Source organism: Gopherus evgoodei, chromosome 1 (assembly GCF_007399415.2).
Source record: "Gopherus evgoodei ecotype Sinaloan lineage chromosome 1, rGopEvg1_v1.p, whole genome shotgun sequence".
Taxonomy (NCBI): Eukaryota; Metazoa; Chordata; order Testudines; family Testudinidae; genus Gopherus; species Gopherus evgoodei.
Window position 1 is genome coordinate 4726684 of NC_044322.1, and position 22019 is coordinate 4748702.

Here is a 22019-nt window from a genome sequence, read left to right on the forward strand (position 1 = left end):
CACACCCTATGACCACGCCCTCCATCACATGGTCACACCCCATGGCCACACCATCCATCACATGGCCATACCCCATGGCCACACCCTCTCACACTTGGCTGTGCCCCCATGGCCACACCCTCCAGCACATGGCCATGCCCCCAAAGTTTGAGAAAGAAGCTGCAGGGAGCTTTCAAACATTCATGAAGGAAGAAACTTTTGAGGTGTTTTTTACATTGAGGGTTTGTTGAATCTTCTTTTGTCTGGCCCTGAATCGGGATAATGTTCACAGGACTGGGCTATCGGCTCCTTGCTTTGGCCTAACAACGTGCTGGTTAACTCTCTGCATGGCCGCCCAATACATGCTCTGAGTGATGTGGTCGCCGCTCCACACGGCCCCTTCATTTAAGTACGCTGTAGCCTGCAGTGATGCTTGTGCTGCTCCAAACCTCCCTCTCCTGGCTGGAGCAGCTCCGGCTCTAATGCAGGTGAATCTGGATGGGTGGCAGTGTTTGCTTCTAGTGACTTCGGTGAGCTTTGGCTCAAACCCTCAGTGCCTTTCCTCTGCAGATCTCAAAGCACTTTACAAGCACTGGTTAATTCTCTGAGCAGCTTGCCCAGGGCCATGCAGTGAATCAGTGGCAGAGCCAGCTATGGAAGCTAAGAGTCCCGATTTCTCATCAACAGCTCCTCTTCCCTCAGTCTGGTGTGTGCTCTCTGCTGCTACTGTTTGGCTGAGCCTTGAACTGTCAGGTGACAATCACCCCTTGACTCTGACTGCAGCTGGGGAGAAGGTTTTGGAGGCAGGTGTTTATGGCTGGAGTTAAGCGTTCTGTAGCCTAGACTGGCAAAGCCCCAAAACATCCTGCCACCTGGCCAGAAGGCTCAGCTTTGCCAGCAACCTTCGCTGCCAGAGAATGGCACCTGACAAAAACTTCATTCAGTCTCAGTACTTCCCGAGTGGGAGGGTGAGGGGGAAGGGGTGAGGACTGTAATGATTTCTTCAGAGATGTCAGTGGAAGAGTTTGGTGCAGGCTCCTTAAAGGCAGGCTGGAGGCTGAGCACAGGCCTGCCCTGTAGTGGTGAAAAATCTGAGGCATTCTGGGACTTGTAGTCCCAGGGAGTATTAGAACTATAGGCTAAGAGCAAGGCCTGCTGGGAAAGGGGGCGAGATTATGAGGACCCTCTCCCCTAGTACGGGGAGTGGCAAGACTAGCAGCTGCATGCAGCTCAAGCAGCTGCAGGGAAGTGATGTGATGAGGCCCTGTTGGTGCTGATTAGATCCCGCAGACAGGCGGGCTCAGCAAATGACAGTCAGGGGGAGATGCTTAGCCACTACAGGATGGCACAACAGAGCAGCCACTGGGGACGCGTGCTGGGAGAGACGTGGCTCAGAAACCCACCCATGGCTCCAGGGAGCTGCCCGGTGGAGGAGACCTGGCTCCAACCCCCCACCCCCCTTGGCAACCCCATGATCTTTAGGGAGCTCTCAGTGGGGCCGATGAATGCTGGGTACTTGCTGGTCTCAGCCGCTATCTGGGTGTGGGCTCCTGATGGGTTGGCCCAGACTGCTGTTTTCTCCAATGGGAGTCAGGCTCCTTGGCTGGAGCTTTGCCTTCTGATCTGAACTAGTCTCTGTTGCTCCTTTTACTAAACCAGCTCCCAGCTCTGCTCCGACCCCCGTGTCCCACGTATTTGAGCCCGGCCCCTCCTTGCGGGCTCTGATCTAGCCTCAGGTTTGAGCCCCTTTCTGGCTAACTCTTCCCTCGGCAGCCTGGGCCCTAATGCCACGCTGTGCACATCGCCTGTGCCCTGCCTCTGTCTTCGTGCCAGGCTGAATGCTCAGATTCTCAGCCCTAGTGCTGGACACAGACATCCATAATCTCCGTCCCAAATCCATCACTTCCCACCTGTGGGGCAGGACCTGACTGAGAGGGGCCAACTCAGGTGAGCTCACAGCGCAATGGCTCCTCCCCAGGTAGAGGCGTGAGGTATCTCGGCTTGTAGGGAGGAGGCCTCACTTATCCGCTGTGCAACCTTCCCCTGACGTTATCTGCTGACATCCTGCTACCGGGTCCTGGCAAGTCACAGGACAGGATCCTTTGATGGGCAGGCGCCACTGAAAGACTTGGTCCTGCCTCTGTGCAAGGGGCTGGTCTAGGTAACCTCTCAAGGTCCTTTCCAGTCCTGCATTTCTATGATTCTACCAGCTGCCTGGTGAGAAAGGCTGGTTGTTATGTCCTGTCTCTAGCCCCCACTTCCCCAGTTCCTCCTCAGGTCCTGCAGCACCCCACAAACTGCTCTGCGGGTTCCCACAGACATGGCAAGAAGCGGCCTATGTCACCGAGAGGCCTGCTTGAGAGGGGTATAATGTGGACTCCCAGCAGGACCTGGGCTAGACACCCATATTCACGTGTAGCTCAAGGCGATGTAATCAAGCCAGGGGCTGTGGAGCTGGAAGCTGATTTCGGGCCTTGTTCCTGCGTTCAGACCTGTTGGCTGCCTGTGCTTTTTTTTTTTTGAAACTGGTGACTAATTCTCTTGTCTCCTTTGAACTATGCCAGCCTGCTGGGAGATCTTGCATCCAGGTAATGCTTTCCAGCTCTGCCCGCTCTGGCGGTGCCACCCGGACACCAGCAGCCCAGCTTTTTCATGCATGATATTTCAGACCCCTCTGTGGTTCGCCTCACCCTGGTCACCCCTCTCCAGCTTTTCATTCACCCACTTCGTCTTTTCTTTTTCCTTCTATTCCTTCTCCACCCACACCCCAGCATGTCTTCCCGGCTTCCCAACTGGAGGAAGATGACAAACTCTGCAGCTAAACCATTCATTCGATTCCTTTTTTGCTGCCTTTATCAATCCCTAGACTGGGAGGCGTTGCCCTCTGTTGGTTCAGGGCCATTGGCTATATAACTGCAGGATCATTGTAAGAATTAAATTTACCTGTCAGGGCGTATTGTATCTGTAACTCAGGCCTTTTACTGACGTGCTGTTAGATGCTCTGCGCCGGTAGGAGCTGTGCCTAGGGGTTGCAGAATGAGGCGAGCCACGGGTGAGGGGAAGAGCTCGGAGACACTCACTATGTGCTCGTATGGCAAACCAGCAGGTCTCTGAGCTGCTGTCTTGTTCTTCAGCATCTCTGCTGTCATTTAAAATCTCTCCTCCATTGTTTTCAGTGGTGCTGCAGCTCTGTCAGTCCCAGCAGATGAGAGACACAGGGTGGGTGAGGTAATTACTTATATTGGACAAACTTCTGTTGGTGAAAGAGACCAGCTTCCGAGCGCCTCAGAGCTTTGTGTAAAAAGCTCGTCTCTTTCACTAACAGGCGTTGGTCCACTAACAAATATTACCTGACCTGCCTTGTTTCTGTCATTTAAAAACAGTCAGTCTCTGGCCAGGTCTGCACTACAAACAAACATTGGTAAAACTAAGTCGCTCCAGGGTGTGAAAAATCCACAGCCCTGAGCGACGCAGTTCCAGCAACCTGCCCCCTCGATGTAAACAGCTGGCGACAGGAGAGCTTCTTCTGTCAACATACCCACCGCCTCTTGTGGGGATGGACTGACTGACTGATGGGAGAAACTCTGCCATGGGTGTAGTAGCATCTTCACAAAAGTGCTCCAGCAGCAGTGGGGAATCTGTGAGCGGGGCTGGATTTATCCAATCAATTGTTCTCTACCAATAGGCCACCAAGAAAGATTTGCTGCTGCTGTGGCATGAAAGTCTTTCCACAGAGCCAGTCTCAGCAAGTGACTAACCACAAAGCTCTTTGGAGCCCAGGGAAGGGAGGTGAAAGGAGAAGAGGGAGGGAGCCAAGTGGAACTGATGTTCTGCCAACTCAGTGGTGCTGAGCCACAAAGAATGGAAACCGATATTTCAGTGAGAATAAACAAATGCTGCTCAGCCGGTGGGGCTGGAATTCCCTTTCATCCCGGGCCATGAATTTCAATTTGTCTCTCTACCTAAGTCTGTAGAAAGATGTTTTCCAGATGGTTGTTTAATTTGCAACTAATTAGAGTCCATTTTGCAAATGTCCCAGACATCCAAAAGATAAACTGCAGAGTTTGTCAGTACAGTGCAGAACTAGACAGTTTTGTGCAACCTTCTTGTCGCATCCTTTTCTCTGTCGTCCTTTCCTGGCCTTCCCTGTCAATCACCACCTGGCCCGTTACATTGCACATTCTGCAGGCCCTGACTTGTGTACCTGTGCTGGGAGGAATCGGCTTTAATGAGGCGGAGGATAACTGGCGCTAATTATGGGGACCATGCAAGGGCATGAATCGAGCCTTTCCATTCAGAAATGTGGATGTCACACAGCGTGATGGCTTTATCACTTATTAAACTCGGCCTCACACACACTACGTAGGACAGTGAGAGGAGCCTTGTGCCAGCTACAGCCTGTCCAGACACAGCGGCCTTTAAACAAGAGATAGAAATCACAACTAAAGCCAGCATTTACCTTTTGCTGGGTAAGCTGCCAAAAACATGTTCCCAGGCTGAGTGCAGACTGACTGCCTGGATTGTCCTTCTGCTCCTGGCTGGACGTGTGACACGACTGATTGCTGCTTGCGGTCTGTATGATTCTTCCACCTCGCTCAGTAGCCCGTTATCACATGCCTCAGGGTGTGGCTTAGTATGGCTCAGAGGCTCAATGGTGCAGCGAGAGGCACTCCAGCTAGAGCAGCTGCAACGCATGCGTTTATGCGTTGGACGTGTTTCTGAGATGGAGGGTTTGAATTATGTCCCCTTCTCAGACAATCTCCCTCTCCACCATTGAAACCAGCTTCTGTTCTGTTATTTCATGATGGGGAATGGATGGCTGCTCGGGTTGGTAACAGAGAGAGCACCTGGCGTCTTGTGGCTGCCAATTCAGATTTAGCAGTGCTCAAGAGCTGCTACCACCCGGCAGCTGTGCGTTGGCCAGGTGTAGGCAGCAGGTGGCCTCAGTCCACTCCGTCAGAGACAGGTAGCCACACAGCTGCTCTCACATTTGGCTCATTGTTGGCAGCTTTTGGTGGAGAGGCCACGGATTGAATGGGTCCCTGTGCCTGATCTCCCCTCTCACTCGCAGAGGTGAGCAGTTTGGGGGAAACCTGCTCAGTCTCTGCTGATCCCATATTTATGCTGTGGCTAAGCCAGATGTCAGTCGGCAAGGCTAGCTCCTTGCCCCGGCACTGAAAACAAGCCTGACCGAGCCATCCTTGTTTTCACGGGGCCTGCAGCTAATCTCAGAGTAAACTGGCGGCAGAGAGCTTCTCTGACTCTAGCCAAATGCAGAAGTTCCTAAAATAGAAATGCAGAGCTCAGCTTTCCAAGTCTCTCCCCCTTCTGCCCCCACAGCTGTTGCGCATGCTTCTAGGGAGATGGCTGGCAATTCGCGTCCAGGAGTAGGGCTCTCCGGCCGTTATAACCGACAAGGCCACTGAGCCTGCTAGAGGAAGGGTAGTGAGGAGACACAATCATTTCAGGGGTATAATGCTGTTCTCATTAGCTCCAACTTTACTCCTTGAGACTCCATTGACTTCAGTGTGCACGTGTCAGCCTGTAGCTTAGTTTCACCTGGAGCATAGCTACTACAGTGATAGGTGCTCCGCTGACTTCAATGGAGTCCTGCCTGCCTTAGAATCATAGAACATCAGGGTTGGAAGGGACCTCAGGAGGTCATCTAGTCCAACCCCCCTGCTCAAAGCAGGACCAACCCCAACTAAGTCATCCCAGCAAGGGCTTTGTCAAGCCTGACCTTAAAAACCTCTAAGGATGGAGATTCCACCACCTCCCTAGGTAACCCATTCCAGTGCTTCACCACCCTCCTAGTGAAACATGGGTGTGAGAGGAGAATCAAAATGGCGACTATAAATCCAGGATCAAAGTGCGCAGATTTACACTGATGTCACAGGGAGCAGAATCTGGCCTCCACACCAGGTGACGCTTCTTTTGCAATTGGAAAAACACTTCAGTTTGTTAGGGCCGCCACAATACTCAAACTCGCCAGCAGGTGGCGCGAGAGAGCTGCTGTCAAACCAGCTCTGGTCAGCAGTGTCATGTAGACAGACTGCACTGCTCAGAGTCCACACCACATGCTTCAGGGCTGGGGCCTGCTCTGTGGGCATCCGTGGCAGAAGGTCAGTTGGGGGCAGGAATCGGGCTCTTCCCAGGGCCGGGGAAAGTATTTAATTAAAATAGCTGCAGTGTCATTCTGGAGCCAGCTACCAAAGCCCCCGCAGACCTGGTCGCCCTCATGCATCGCTTCTCATCCGGGTCTGTTTCAGTGACGTTGCGGTGGAGCTGCCTTTCACACTGATGCACCCCAAGCCCAAGGAAGAGCCCTTGCACCGGGATGGTAAGTTTCCCCCTTTTCTAGTGCCCTCTTGGCTTTGGGACGTGCTCTGCTGTTGTGAACCAAGCCTGGTGGGCAGGGATGTCGCTGGCTGGGTGGGTTTGTTAGATACAGAACTGGCCTGTGCTGGAACTGAGATTTCAGACACCACTTGTGTTCGAAAAGGAGTCTGTGTAAACACTTAACAAGCAGAATACTGCGGGGAGGGGAGGGGTCAGATTAGTAGCCGCTGAAAGTCCCATAGTGTGTGGGCTCCTGCTGGTCCTGCAGACCCTGGAATTGCCTAGAGACCATGTCGCATGTGCGGTGACACAGCTGCAAATATCCCTTTCCCCATGTAAATGGTGCAGTAGATGTGGTCCAGGTCCTTCATCCTTCTGAGGCAGATACACTGATCTCCATGTGGATTGCCACAGAAGGACTAGCTGGCTGCTCCATGTGGGTGGGAAAGAGCCGTGGTTCTCTTTACATGTTGATTCCAATGTTACGGCTAAAGTATCCTCTCGCCAATGCTGCCATAGAATCCATAGGCCTGGAAGGGACCTCGAGAAGTCAGCTGGTCCAGTCCCCTGCACTCATGGCAGGACTAAGTATTATCCCATGCCATGTATGGGTTGATTGCCACTCTTCACCCCAGAGATGGCTGCATTTCAGTCCTGGTCTGGTGCATTTGAGGCCAAATCCCATTCCCATTGATTTCCAAAAGGAGTTTGGTCCAAGCAAGGCTGGCAGGATTGTGCCCAGAGCTTGTGGTGCTGTAGGATGAAAGAAACTGTGTAACGGTTATTTAAATTATTTTGTCAAGTAACTAACCCTGTGCAATAATTCCCTGTGTTTAGTTCCAGAGAATGAAGCTCCCATAGATACAAATCTGATAGAGCTTGATACAAAGTAAGCTAAAATCATCCCAGGGCCTATATGGGAATGTTGAATCATTTGCATATGAACTCAATCAGTGATCAACTCATTTGCATGTAACTCAATAACCAGCTAACTCATCTAGACGTAATTCAGTCAATATCATTTCCATGTAACAGTCAATGATTAACTCGTGCATGTAACGTTTAATGCATGGGGTTTCTTTTCTTTCTTTTTGGCATGATAACCATCTTGCATGTGTTTTGCAACAGGAAAAGCACAGTAAGAAACCACCTTCTCTGTCTCTGAGTTGTATTTTGCTCTGTTGCATCCATGTCATTGTGTTGTCACAGCTGGACTTCACACAGTGGAATCTGGGTTTAGTGAGTGTCGCTTGTGGGAGACGTTAAGTTCTATGGATCAAACCATAGGCCACCCTTGGGTGCTTAAAACTGAATCCATATTTAGCCACCTAATGTTAAGGATGGCCTGATTTTTCAGAGGGGCTGAGCGTCTCAGCAGCTCTCATGGACTTCACGGAGTCCAGCCCCTACTGTTGGAGGCAACCCAGGCACAAGTCAGATGCTAACGGACACATTTTCAGAAGTGGCCACTGATTTTGGGTGCCTCAAATTTTGGGGTAACATGACGTGGCACCACCAAGCCCCTGGCTCCACAAAGAGGCAGATGCAGCTCTTGTTGCCTTCAGCCTGTTAGAAACCCAGTCCTGGCACTGTGGAGATCTGGCTTCTCCATACAATGTGATCCAGGGAGCTCGCTCTCACGTGGCCTGACGCACCACATCACTCCTTTTACCAGAATTCCACTGTGCTGTCCGCCTCAGCATGAAAATGTGTTTAATTTGGGGACTAAATCAAAGCCGTTTCCCAGCTGTGTCATGAGATGGTAAATTCTCCACGCAGAATGGAAATTCAGGGCTCTCTTCATCAGACCATGTCTGGTACCTGTCCGCTGGAAACGCTGCCTAGTTTTTCCTGCCTTCCCTGCGCCTTATTGCATAGTCCACGTCCCCTCCACCCTATCTAGCAAACTGGTAGCTTGGAAGTGAAAGCAGCTGTATGGATGATGCTGAGTCTGTGTCACTCTGTAGGGATCTGCTTCCATCCACCCCTGTGGTACTTGGAGCCCCCGACCCCGCTGGAATTGTGGGATCCAGTTCCAGTAATAAAGCTTTGAGTTGACAGTTCACAGGAAGTACCTTTATTCTCCAAAGGCTGATGGGCTTTTTAACCAAAGGAAGTACATCCTGTACGCTGTGCTCAATGTCACTATACACCCCTACTATGCTAATGCTTCCCTAAGACTAAGCAGTACAGTAGAGCTGGAAGGAGGAGCCACCGCATCATCCAGGTGTCCCCTGGTCCTGGGTGTCCCGTGCACCTTCTGAGCTAAGGTGTGATGCAGAAATCCCCCATGTACTCATGTGCCAGCTGCACTGGTTTGTGTCGGTCAGTGGTTTGCGTCCACCTGTCTCGGACACATCCTCTCGCAGCGGCTGAAGAGAGCGGACAACGCTAGCTCGATTGATTTCTGTGTGTTAACACAAAATCAACCCCCTTTAAACAGGCCTAATCTGCCCAACAAGAGGAAAGCTAATGCTCTGCCTAGCAACTCAGCCCTGATTATTTTTATAGCACGCGTCATCTTGCATCACCCAAATTTCTTCATCCCCCAGCCCTCTCTACATGCTACACAGTTCCTGATGAAAAGACTCCTTCGTTCCTCTTCAGCCCTCAGTTATGAGGGTGAAAAAAGCCCAGAGGATTAAAAGGGTTCAGGGGGTGATCTGGGAGCAGAGATCAAAACCTTGGGCCCAAACAACTCCAAACTTTGGGAGTTATTTGAAACTCAGACGCTGCGGGTTCAGACCATGGTTAGTTGGCAGGTGCCAGTATCTCCTTTTGCTGTGCCTAGGGTAACTCCCCCACTAAAAATCACTCTGGGCTCGCTGGGAGAACCAAGAGGTGACTAGACCTCTGTCTGTGGCTTTGATGTCAACCTCTCTCTCTCAGATCCTGCTCCCTTGCACGATACGATGGCGTGAGGTTGTTTCCAGCTGTGATGTCTCACTTGGTGCCTGGCAGGACCAGCCCTCGCAGAGCCTGTACTGAGCAGCGACGGCCTCTGAGGTTCTGATCATGGCAGAAGGCGCCTTTCAAACCCTTTGCTTCTGTAACCGACATCTGATCCACACTCCCCTCCCCTTACAAAACATAAAGATGTTTCTTTAGCTCAAGGGGTTTCTGCTGTGGTGAGGATAGGATCCCCATAGCCCTAAACTCAGCTGGCCCCACAGGATGCCCTATATATACTACATCTCCCCCTCTCTGCTCCCTCTGGCACGCATTTCTCAGTGGCTGCTTCTGCTTGCCGCTCCCTCGGCCCCTTTTTCCCCACAGTGAACCCAGTAACAGCAGAGACCAAACGAGCCTTCCCAACTTTTATGATCAGGTGAGGCCAGAGCCAGCACGGGCACCAGGGGATGCTGTTGCCTCCCACCTGTTCCACTGTAACCTTCTCCTTGTGTCTTCTGCCAGTGATGACGACATTGTGTTCGAAGACTTCGCCCGACAGAGACTGAAGGGCATGAAAGACGACAAGGAGGAAGACGAGGAGGGGACAAACTCGCCGCAGCTGAATGACAGATAAACGGGATTCTTTTAACCAGTTTTGTTTGTTTCCGGTAACATCTCTGCAGTAGGCTTCTTATATTTTGTATGATTTTTTTTTCTACATGTACCGGGAGCCTATGGATCACCCAGATGGTGACGGCAAGTATAACCTTACAGCTGTGCCATGTTATCACTGTGCATCTAGCTACCTATGCTGAAGTCTCGTCAGCTGTCTCGAGAACGAGCACAGGGTGGTGGGCCAGATCCAAGGGGAACTGCAGCAATCAGGTGTCACCGACGCTCCGCACCCCTTAGGATTTGGCCCCCTCTAGTCCCTAGCCCTGTTTTCACTCTGGAGCAGCTGCTCTCAGCCTTTCATATGATCTGCATCTTTTATGCATTTTATATAATCCACACAAGACAAATCTTTGTTACAGGGGTGGGAGGAAGGGGTGGGGCGGACAACGCCTGTGAAAGGGGTTTATTTTCTAGGCAAATTCTTTTCACTGCAGATGGGACAGTGTATAAAGTGGGCACAGTGCTACACCCTGGCTGGAGAACAGTTGTGACACCAATCTGCTGACCACACTGAGTCCCGGGCTGTGACCCGCCCTCCCTGCGGTTCACAGCCTATTGGCAAAGCAGGCCGGTCTGTGCATGGCTCATCTGGGCCAAGAGCCTTGCCGACCGTTAGCACAGAGCCCGAGCCCCAACCTCAGCACTGTTGGCCCCCAGCCCCTGTCCCTCACCTTGCTGGCTGATGGCAAGGATCTCCCTCGCTCGAGGGCAACTAGACTCCCCAGTGTGGGTCCCATGCTGGCCCTGCTTTGACCCCTGTACTCCCACCAGGATCCTAGCCCCACACAGGGTCTTGCAGGAAGTGGGGGAGGACTGGCTGGGCCAGGGCGCTCCTGCTGGCCACTCAGGGAGGCTGTGCAGAGCCCCCTGTTAGCTGCAGGCAGGGCTGGACAAGGGTTGCTGCCTGAGGGAAGCATCCCCTTACGTGATCCCTGCCAGTTCCAGTCAGCTCCTACAGAGTCAGGAGAAAGGGGCCACTAGGGGATCGACCTCACTATCTTAGTTTCTTCTGCAACACACTGGCCCCCCTAGTCCGGCGTGTTTAGAGGAGGTATGACAGGAAACGGTTTTTGTGTCCGTCACCAGAGAGAGAGATGGTCACCAGCAGTTCAGACATGTGCTCAGAGCGCTGGCTCCCAGGGTGGAGACCGTAGGGCTGGGGAACCGCTGCTCTGGGATCTGCTGCCTGTCTCCCATTCTGCACCTTGTGTGCCGTGCCATGGACTTGGGCTGCTCGTGATCGCAAGCTGCAGCCGTTCCGAGTGAGTTCTGATGCCCGCTGGCACATGGGAGGCAGTGGGCACCAGCCGGCCCAGCCTCAGCCTGGCGAACTGGCATCATTGCTCTTTAAGGACGAGACCGACTGCGTTTGGACATTGCCAGGTGGTGAGAGGTTCTGTGGCAGGTGAGAGGGGCCAGCTGCAGGAGGCAGGAATCAGTCAGTCAGGCTGATAGTCTATGGCGACTGCTCAGTTGTTAGCACGGGGATACATGTGCCTCACTGTGAACACAGCCACCTTCTCTCCCGCCAGCCGGCGCGCACGGCTGTGCATAGACCAGGCCGTGCGCTGTCCCACGCTGTTCCCTACCCCATAGGTCTGGCGTGTGGCTGGGGGGCTGTGAAATGCTGAGCGCTGGGATCCCTCGGGTTAAGAGAGGAAGGTGAAAGTGGCAATTTCCGGGCCTAGGCATGACGAGAGAAACAGGCAAGATGCTAGTCCCAGTCCCTTCCAGCACGGGAGCAAGGGAATGGTCCTAGGGTGAGGCCTTAGAAGGAAGTAACTGCCTCCTAGGCTTTGCCTTTCTAGTTCCTCCATAAAGGCTATGGACGAGGTTGTTTGAGTCATAAGAGACCAAGGCAAAATGCTCTGCAGCCTGTATGAGTTTTGGCTGAGTTTTGGCCTTAGGACAAGTCCCCGCAGAGTGGCTGGAACAGGGCGGTGAGCTGCACATTTGGTGTTTGCGTTTATTCAGCTCCACGGCCACGCACACGCCTGACCCTAGGAATGCAGGAGACAGAAATCCAGGAGAGGTCGGTGGTGTTTGATTTGCAGGGCCAATGGGATTGGACGAGGCTGATCCTGTGACTGAAGATAACACGTTGAAGCCAAAGTATCGTTGAGTCTTGGAAACCCGCAACGTTTTTATCTTCTGTGCCAGGACTGCATGCGTGTGTATGTATATCACACACACACACACTCTCTCACTGGCTAGTCAATAGCGGCCAGCTTAGATTTAAACAAAACCTTTCACACTGGGAGAAAGAAATAGCCAGCTCTCCCGTGGCAGTCTTCAGCCCGTAATCCATTCCTCCCTCGTGGGCCTCTTAGGACACTGAGGACTCAGACAACCCCCATCTCCATGCTCTGTACTGAAGGAACCTGTTCTGCAGCTCCTGCTGCCCACTGTTGATTTTCTCTCTCCTTTCCACACAATGGACAAAAATCATCCCTGGTGCAACTCCAGTGATGTTTTTGGGCTTCCCTCAGGGCTAGATTTGGTCCATCTTTGCTCCCCTCTCTTCCTCTGCCCTCAAGGATTATTTAACTGTCTAAATGATTTGAGAGACAGTTTAGAGGAAAGATGCCCCTTGGGATAAAGTTCTGTTGTGGTGAGCTGCATCCATGCGGGCTCTTCTGGGCCCATGAGAAACCATCTTCTCCTGTCAACCCTCAGAGAACCCAGTGTGAGCGCGCTCCATCTGATATATTCTCCACGCCTTTTCTGGGTACCTCGAGGCCTGCTGATACTGGTGTTCGCAATGTTGTGACTGTGTTGGTCCCAGAATATGAGAGCGACAAGCTGGGTGAGGGAATAGCCTTTATGGGGGTGAAAGAGCCAAGCTTTTGAGCTCTTCTCCAGGTCTGGGGCTGGTACTCGGAGTCACAGCTCAGAGCAAGGTGGGACAGGTTATTAGACATAAGGAGGTAACATATGTTGCCAGAGATCAATTACAGTGAAGTGGGAAATTAACACCTCTGCAGTCCTAGGACAAAGGCTGGTTAGTAGGTTACAAATTGTAACAAGCCATAAAACCAGGACCATGCCTTTTGGTGTCTAGCCGCATTCTCAATTTAAGTTCCCAGGCTCGTCTTTTGAAGGCAGCGTGAAGATTTCCTTTGAGGAGCAGGAGTGGGAGAAGTGTTCACCCGTGATGATAGGGTGTTTTGGTCTCATAATTTTGCTATGTGAGTGAGTTCATTCAACAGTCTGGTTTCACCCACACAGTTATTGTTGGGGCATTTGCTGTAATGGGTCATGTACATCACATGTTGAGATAGGCACATGTAGGGCCCATGTGTTGTGAAAGGCAGGTTGAGGGGAGTGCTGGTCACTGTAACAGTGGAGAGATGTCTGCAGGTTTCACATCTGTTCTGGCAGAGTCTGGTGCCGCTCTCAGTTGATGGGCCTGGATGTGTCTTGCTTCTGCAGATGAGGTTGGCAGGTTTGGGGGTGTTATTTGAAGGCCAGAAGAGTGGGTTCAGGAAAGATTGAAATGCTGGGACTCTTCAGAGTGGAGATGAGTAAGAGAGGGCATGAGGAAGGCATACAAAGTAATGGGATGGAGAAAGGAAATCAGCTGCTCTTATTTCACAACACAAGGACAAAGGGGCACTCTGTGAAACTGATTCCTTACACACAACAAGAATAACTTGTGGAACTCACTACCACAGGACATCCGAGCACAGAACAGAGGAGGGTTTAAAAGAGGAGCTGAAAGTCAGATGTGACAACAGCCACAATTTCAGGAGAGGAGATAAAAATTTTATTTTTAGAAGGGATCAAAACCTGTAGGCTTCAGGCATTAGCCGACTTCTAACTGGTGCAGTGGGCGAGGGCAGGATAGGAAGACATTTCCCCTATGGCAAGAATGTTCTATCCACTGGGAAGCTCCTTGCATCTATCTTGGAAACATCTGTTCCTGACCAATGGCGAAGACAGGCCCCTGAGCTAGTTGGTCTGACGCATTGGCTGATTGCTGCCAGGTGGTCACTCCCTCGCAGGCAGAGCCCAGGATGACTGTAGAATGGAGGCAGCGGCTGGGAATATCCCTGACTGGCAGGTGGGGCTCAGGACGTTCTGTTGAGTCTGGTTTGAATCCAGCGCTGGCTAAGATCTCGCAGGGAAGCACTTATAGTAACAGCAGCCTTGTGCGACAGTTCGTTTGGGCACTCGCTAGGTTGGGGGAGGGGTGGGGAGTAGCCAAGGAAAAGTCTCCCATTTAGTAAATGCTGAGGAACACGTCAGAGCCATACCTAATAGGGGGAAGGGAAGGTGGCCATGTGTGCCCTAGGGATAGGGAAGTTACGAGTGGTTGAGACGGAGCAGCGTGCCAAAGAGAAGTGGCGTGAGCATGGTGTTTAGGTCATGGTGTGTGCGGGGAGGCTACTTTGACTGACAGCTGCTGTGACCTGCTTTCCCAGCTATTGGCCTCTCTCCCAGTCCATCGGCATGTGTGTTCTACCAGCTTAGGCTTCCTTACACTGGGTGAGTTGGAGGCCATAGGTGCTGGAATTGCGAGTGCTGGGGGGTGCGGCAGTACCCTGTGACTTGAAGTGGATTCCATTATGTACAGGATTTACAGCATGGTTCAGTGGCTCTCAGCCCCCCTCGCCCCCCGTGCTCAGATGCTGATCTCATTTGCGCAGGTGTAGCTCCAGAATAGCACCATTGACCCCCAGCAGAGCTGCTGCAGAGATCCCAGCGTAACTCAGCTCAGCATTTTGCTTTGTGGGCTGAAGTCATTCCTGGTGGAATTGCATTGTACCAAGCGGAGTGATTAACGTGCCCCAGTGAAAATTCCCTAGGGCCTGAGCCAAAGTCCACTGAAACTAGTGGGTGCCTCATTCAGACTCCACTTGACTTCAGAGGTTTTGGATCAGGCCATTAACAGTGTATCACTTCCACCACCAGGTGTGTGTAAAATTTCCCTGCCAACACCGTGCTGGATTTCGGGCAACTGCATGTGCCAGTGGGTGATTTACCCCCGTCACAGGCGCTCTCACAGCCAGCGGTGCTCGCTAGCTTAGGCAGTGCTCCTGGCTCTAGCGAGGGCCCAGCGACACTTCGAGGCTTGCTAGTTGGACGTTAAGCTCTGTAGCATTACACCCAATGAAAGAAGTAACAATCCATCCTCTGGGAGAAAAAAATAACCCAGACAACAGTGGATGAGATCATGTATAGTCAGACAGCGCCTTCTGTACCATCCCCGACACACCCATCGAGGCGGCAGCGATCTCACCGATGAGTTAGTTCTATTCAATAACTATCTTTGCCCTTATTCATTACTCACCTGCATTCAGCATGAACGTTCGGAGACCGTGCATTGGCCATTCGATCTGTATATACGCACGTCGGGCACGCTAGAGAGAGACAGAGAAAACCAACCGTTGTTATTTTTAGGTAACCTGACTGGGCAATGTGGTACTTTTTGTAAAGTGGTTACTTTGTACTGTTCATTGAGAACTTGCTTCTTCGGTTTCTCCCCTGTATCTGTGACGTTTCTGTGTTCTGTCAAATAAATTATTCTAGTTTATTAAACTCAGAGAAGAAACCACAGCCCTGCCGTGTCTGAGGGTTTGTTTTGTAGGTTAAGGGTGGCTGGGTTCACTTAGTATTGGGTCCTGGGAGCCGCAGATGAGGCCATTAAGGGGCAAATGCTGATGTGGCTAGACTGGTGTAAAGCTGAAAGAACCCATTCAGTGATTCAGGATGTGATAGACTGGGTCACAGAAACCCCCTTGGGAACTGCCACCTGATGTGTTGGGACTATCTCTGAGCCCGTTTTCCCTGCCAGCTTGGGACTTCAATACCCTGTCCTGTTGAGCCAAACATGCTTCTCTTCTGCAAACACAGATCCAAGTCTGAAGCACGTCCCCCACAAGCTGCAGGCTTAACTGAAAACAGCTTGAGAAGCGCTTCTGTCTCCAGCACCCAGATACCCAGCTCCCAATGAGGTCGAAACCCCAAATAAATCCATTTAAAGCTTATACAGGGTAAACTCATAAATTGTTCACCCTCTATAATACTGACAGAGAGATATGCACAGCTATTTGCTCCCCCAGGTAATAATTACTTGCTCTGGGTTAATAAGTAAAAAGTGATTTTATTAAATACAAAAAGTAGGATTTAAAGTGGCTTCAAGTAATAACAGACATAACAAAGTGAATTACCAAACAAAATTAAAAAAAAACCGAAGTCTAAGCCTATTACTGTAGGAGACTAAATGCAGGTAAATCTCACCCTCAGAGATGTTTCAATAAGCTTCTTTCACAGACTGGACGCCTTCCTAGTCTGGGCATAATCCTTTCCCCTGGTACAGCAGTTGTTCCAGCTCAGGTGGTAACTAGGGGATTTCTCATGACTGCAGCCTCCTCTGTTCTGTTCCCCCCTTTCATAGCTTTGGCACAAGACGGGAATCTTTTGTCTCTCTGGGTCCCCACCCCTCCTTCTAAATGGAAAAGCACCAGGTTTAAGATAGATTCCAGTACCAGGTGACATGGTCACATGTCCTGTGAGACTCCAAGCCTTCATTCTTCCTGGCCTGACTCATACGAAGGCTTGCAAGTAAGCAGAGCCATCCACAGTCAATTGTCCTGGTTAATGGGAGCCATCAAGATTCCAAACCACCATTAATGGCCCACACTTTGCATAATTACAGTAGGCCCTCCGAGTTATATTTCATATTTCTAGTTTCAGATACAAGAATGATACATTCATACACACAGGATGAACACACTCAGTAGATTATAAGCTTTGTAATGATACCTTACAAGAAACCTTCTGCATGAAGCATATTCCAGTTACATTATGCTTACACTCATTAGCATCGTTTCATAAAATCATATAGAGTGCACCGTCACACTGGACTTACAGTAATAGCACGGGGTAGAGTTTAGCCAGCCGGATGACACCTGCTGTCAGATGCACAGACATGGCAGCCTTTGGCTTCCAGTGAGGCCTGCACACGCACAGAGAACTCACCAAGATGTGATACCATCGGCCATGCCAGCCCTGACACCTGGAACCCTCTCCCCCGAATTGCCTTTCAGTAAAGAGCCAACTATGTGGCCAGTGCTCAGTATATACGTTCATGTGGTACCCTGAGGCCTGGCATGTCCAGCTTCTTGGTGATCTCTGGGCCACTTTGCATGCACTGTGTACGCTAGCTCCATACAGCCCATCAAGTCTGGCTCACGAGACTCACGCAGGGGTTATACCCTTTGAGTCTAAGCCTGAAGTGGGCCTACAACTTTCACTCAGTCCATGGCTGGGACCTCCTTGCGCCTGCAGAAAGATATTTTGAATGTGCTGCTTCCCGTTCTTCCACGGACCTGGCCTTTCCATGGGGCCGTGCTCATCGCTTGCGGCTCTGATAGGGCTTTTGGACTGAGAAGATTGGCTTCCCTGTTGTCTTTGGTGGTGTTATTCTGGATTTAGGCTGGTTTTACTGAACGCAGAGTCTGGTCCCAAATAAGGCCCTTTATAAATGATCAGGTCTTCCTGGTCCTGGAGGCAGAAGCAGCTGAGAAGGACCAAGGTACTTGAGCCCCATCCTTTCAATGCTGGCATTAAATTGATCACGTGGGGTATGCTGCCCTGCCCCAACAGTGCACCACACAAAGGTGCTGAACGTCTGTGGTCCCTGCCTGTGTATCCTGGGGGAACGTTCCCACCCGTGTGGTAATCCGGTTCCCCCTCTGTATGTGCAATGAGCCTGAGAGTGGTCTTGGGTCCGTACGGCTGGGACCTCAGCAAAGCCTGCTGCTGGTTCCCATAAGCAGCGGGCGCTGCGTGTGATGGACCGACCAGCACCATGCTGCTGTGCAAGACAGCAGTGAAAAGCCCCTCCGGTGGGGACGGGGACAGGGGGTCACAGCAGCCTTTGGCCCCCTGCAGCCTCTAGGGGGTGCCTCCTGATGGTGGGTTCTCTGTGGTGGGAGGAGCAGGAAGCAGGCCCCTCTCCCTGAACCAGCCAATGCAAACTGCGCGGGATGCGGGCAGGGACTGTTGTACAGACAAACCCACACAGGATCGTTTTAGGGGTCAAGACAAAGATGCCACATTTATTATTGATCTATAACTACTAGCAAATACCTCAATGCGCGCACGCGCGCACGCACGCACACACACGTACGTTCTGCAGCTGCTGGATAGTTACAAGTCCTGATTGTAGCTTGCGTTCGTGGCTTGAGTTTGCAGCTCGGGATCGTAGCTCGTGGCAGCTAACTGGCCAGGAAAGCTGAGCACGAGGAGGAGCCAGGTCTCTGTTGGGCGCGCACCGATGCCCCTTGATGTTGATAGCAGAACATTACCCAAAGTCTTTCATCTCAGCCTTCCTTTTTATAGGCTTTTAGTTTGGATTCAAAGTCTATAGGTCTTGCTGTGTCACGTCGCCTCTGGCTTTGGTGCTGGATCACCCGTCAATTGCAGGTGTGACTTTCAGCCTCGAACCTGGCTTTGATTTTCCTTTTGTTGTTTCTTTTGTCCTTTTCTTTTTAGGGTGGATGCTTCTTACTTTGTTTAGGGCTGTTGTCTACGTCTTCAGCCGCTGGTATTTGATCTTTATCTCATTAGGACGGGCTTGGCGCTGGAGGTTGATTCTATCACCCATACATACCTCATTCACACATTTAAACTAGACTAATAATATTACAGCATGGCTTGCAAAAATGGGGGCTGTAGCACAAGCCTTCCACAAAATGGAGTAAGTATTTTAAAATGGGTTTTGAATTACAATAGTGCACAGAAGTTACTACAATGTAGGCAAAATGACAATTGTAATGAAATGGTGAACAGAAGTTACAATGTAGACAAAATGGCAATTGTAATGAAATGGTGAACAGAAGTTACAATGATACAGTGAATAACTAAAAACAATTTCATTCACATCAGTTCTACATTATCCCCCTTTTGACCCTTCAATCCAGAGGCATTGAATGGGTCACATTTTATGCAATTGTTTTAAGGCTATATATTGGGAAACAATGTGAGCTTGTGGTTTTAGCTTAAAATACAGCCTTTTCATCCAGCAGCACATACCACACATTATAATTAACATTAAGCTTATCAGAATAAAGAAAACAACAATTGGATGTAACATAATTGTTAAAGTTGAAGACCAAGAGGGGGACCATCCCTTTAAAATATCATACCAATGATGCGTCATGATTTGTTCTGCTTGTGCAGATACTCTTAATATATTAGATCCCTGATGTAAAATAGCCAAACTGCATGTTTGAACCTGGGTCCGTGTGGTTTCAGTCAGTTGGCTAATTTGTTTATTTTCCTGTATTAGTTTGTACAGATTTGTCCAATTGACCCTCAAAGTGAAGTTAAAGTCTAGAATATTACTGGTATCCAGTGTGTTAGTTCTTTTATCCTCATGAGTTGGGAAGTAATAGGTTAGGGTGGGAGTTTTTAACATAGTTATATTACACATACACTGCTCTACTGGTGGTTCTGAGATGTATTTGTCTTGCCATACAAGCCTCTCTAATCCAATGGCACAGACACAACTTTTCCTATCAAAATACACTTTTGTGGTACTGTTATCTAGTTCATCCCAGTAACAAGTTGCCAAACTTTTATGTTGTAAGGAGCAGGGCTCTTCTAATTTTGGTAAGGTAGGACATACCCATTGTTGTGCAGTCCACCTGGAACACAAGCGATGGTCTATGATTTCCCCTTGTTCATTTAAATATGTTCCCACCAATCGAGGAGCCCAAGGATGTCTGCCCTGGAGAACTGGGAGGGCTATGAAGGGCCACAGAGTAACTTTATATTTGTGGGGTTGGACCCTTATTACTTGTATAGTGATGTGCCCCATGAGGGTCAGTGTGTACACATTTGATTCCAGGGCCTTGTACCATCCAGAAATATAAGGGAGGAAAAGGTTATTTTTATGTTTTGTCAGCAGAGGAGTTAAGACTGTCATATCTTTAGCTCGTACCCAGTCCATTTCCCTTTCTGTCAGCATAATCACTAATATTTGTTGTTCAGAACACCACAAAGCTAATGCTGTTTTGTTCGTTATGTCCCTCATGGTGGCATATTGAGCCCAGAATGCCTGGTTAACATGTTTCCAAGTCTGCCATTGCAAGTTCATTGTGTCTACCCCAGTTTGCACCAATTCAGCAATCTGGTGCTCTTGCCCCTGGACAATAGTATGATGCAATGTTTCTACCATTCTGGCCTTATTTTTCAGTGCTTCTAGATCTACCGAATTTAGAATTCCGGTCCCTGCTCCTATACCTCCTAACAAGGTATCTGTTATCCCTCATCACTGATGAGGGAAGGGATGTTCTGGTTGTAAGGATTTGAACCACGCTTCAAATAGGGGGGAGCTATAGTGTGCACATTCTGGCCGAGTTAGAGTTAAATTATTCCTGGTCCAGTTTATTGAAAGGTGTAAGGTTACAATTAATGGCGCCACTTGTGCCTCTATGGGAGGCTGCATCTTAAGCAAATGAGGACAGGGCACTTTTATGGGTTGTGGACCATTTAAAAACAGCACTGTTGTACTTCCTACTAATTTGGTTTCATTCACCCATACTGTTATTGTCCGGGTCTCTAGGGATCCTGGTTTAAAGGGTGGGAATGTATGGTATCCAGGGAGGATGGGGTGACAATGATGATTATAATCTACTATAGGCTGGGTAGGTGAGCTAACCTCAAATACACAATCATGATCATAAGGTGTGATATTTACCCAGACATGTAATGTAAGTAGTTCAAAGGGTTCATGTAACGTATGGTTAGATATTGGTACAATTTGGATCTGGTTTCCAGTGGTAAAATTAAACCACTGGATCCCCCAATGCGCACTGGATGTCCCCAAGGTGAATAATTGTGCCAGGAATCCCCAAAATAGTAACATTTTTGTTATGTCCTTCAATCAGTTTCCACCGGAGTTCTCCTGTAAACGCTTGCGCAGTTTGTGAGGGAAATAAAATTGTTGATTAGTTTATGATACCAGTATTCTGGTTGGAGGCAATCAGCTGAAGCTCTCTAGATTCCTTATAAGGGATTCGATGACAGTGATACCTACAAAGGGATGAAGCACATGCTATTAAGAAAACAGTTTTATCTGGGATACATGGACCCATTTAAGTTTACCATCTTTCTCAATGCGATATACCAGAGGACTGAGACGGTCAACTATGGAATATGGACCTACCCATTTAGATTCTAAGGTGTGATCCTTCTTACCCAATTTTAAATACATTACTCGATCTCCAACTTCCCACAAAGTGGGTTCATTGGTTCTTTGTTTTTGCATTTTTTCATTCATATGTTCAATAGCCTGATTGATCCTGTACTGTAATGTGGTTTTATCCTCTTGTAATTGTTTTAGCCATTGGAAATAATCATTCTGGGTGGCTGTCGGATGATCCTCTGGGTGTATAGTAAAATGTTCAGGATCAATCATTAACTTCATTGATTGTCCAAAAAGAATTTGGTATGGCTGGATCTTAGTTCTCAGCCTGTCACTACTGCGAATGGCAGCTAAGATTAGAGGTAGTTTCTCAGGCCAGTCCTTACCAGTATGGTTTACTACTTTTCGCAGTGCTTCTTTAATAGTGCGATTCATCCTTTCCACCTGGCCAGAGGACTGGGGTCGGTATGGAATGTGGAATTTCTGGGTGATCCCTAGGGCTTGTAACATTATGGTGAAAATTTGCCCCACAAATGCACTTCCATTATCTGATTCTATGACCTCAGGGGTTCCATATCTGCACACTACTTCAGCGAAGAGCTTTTTAGCTGCAGTTCTAGCACTATTATCCCTAGTGGGGAATGCTTCCACTGATCCTGAAAATGAATCTATAATAACCAGCAAATATTGGAATCCTTCTTTACTTCTAGGCAACTTATCAATAAAATCCATCTGTATTCTGTGCCATGGTCCCAACCGTCTCTGGGGCATCGTTGGTTGCCAGTGCGGGGGACGAGCTTTGTCATTTGCACAGCGCACACAATTTTGCACCCATGTTTTTACATCATCCTCTACCCCTTCCCAGTCTGCTACCTGCCTTAGCCTTCTTAAGGTCCCTTCTGTCCCCTCATGCATGAACTGATGTGCCACGCTAATCAGCTGCTGCCGTTCCGTTCTTCCTGGAGTTCGGCTGCAA

At 49.7% G+C, this 22019-nt stretch overlaps 1 protein-coding gene across 1 annotated transcript in view; it reads left to right on the forward strand.

The window, feature by feature from the left end:
* LOC115648253 (beta-arrestin-1) overlaps positions 1 to 15436 on the forward strand; it is a 92926-nt gene extending 77490 nt beyond the window's left edge. The window contains exons 14-17 of the mRNA XM_030555567.1: positions 2544 to 2567; positions 6249 to 6319; positions 7156 to 7207; positions 9733 to 15436. Coding sequence (XP_030411427.1) covers positions 2544 to 2567; positions 6249 to 6319; positions 7156 to 7207; positions 9733 to 9844 — 259 coding nt within the window. The 3' untranslated portion in view covers positions 9845 to 15436. The remainder of the gene's footprint in view (positions 1 to 2543; positions 2568 to 6248; positions 6320 to 7155; positions 7208 to 9732) is intronic.
* Positions 15437 to 22019: the final 6583 nt, after the last annotated feature.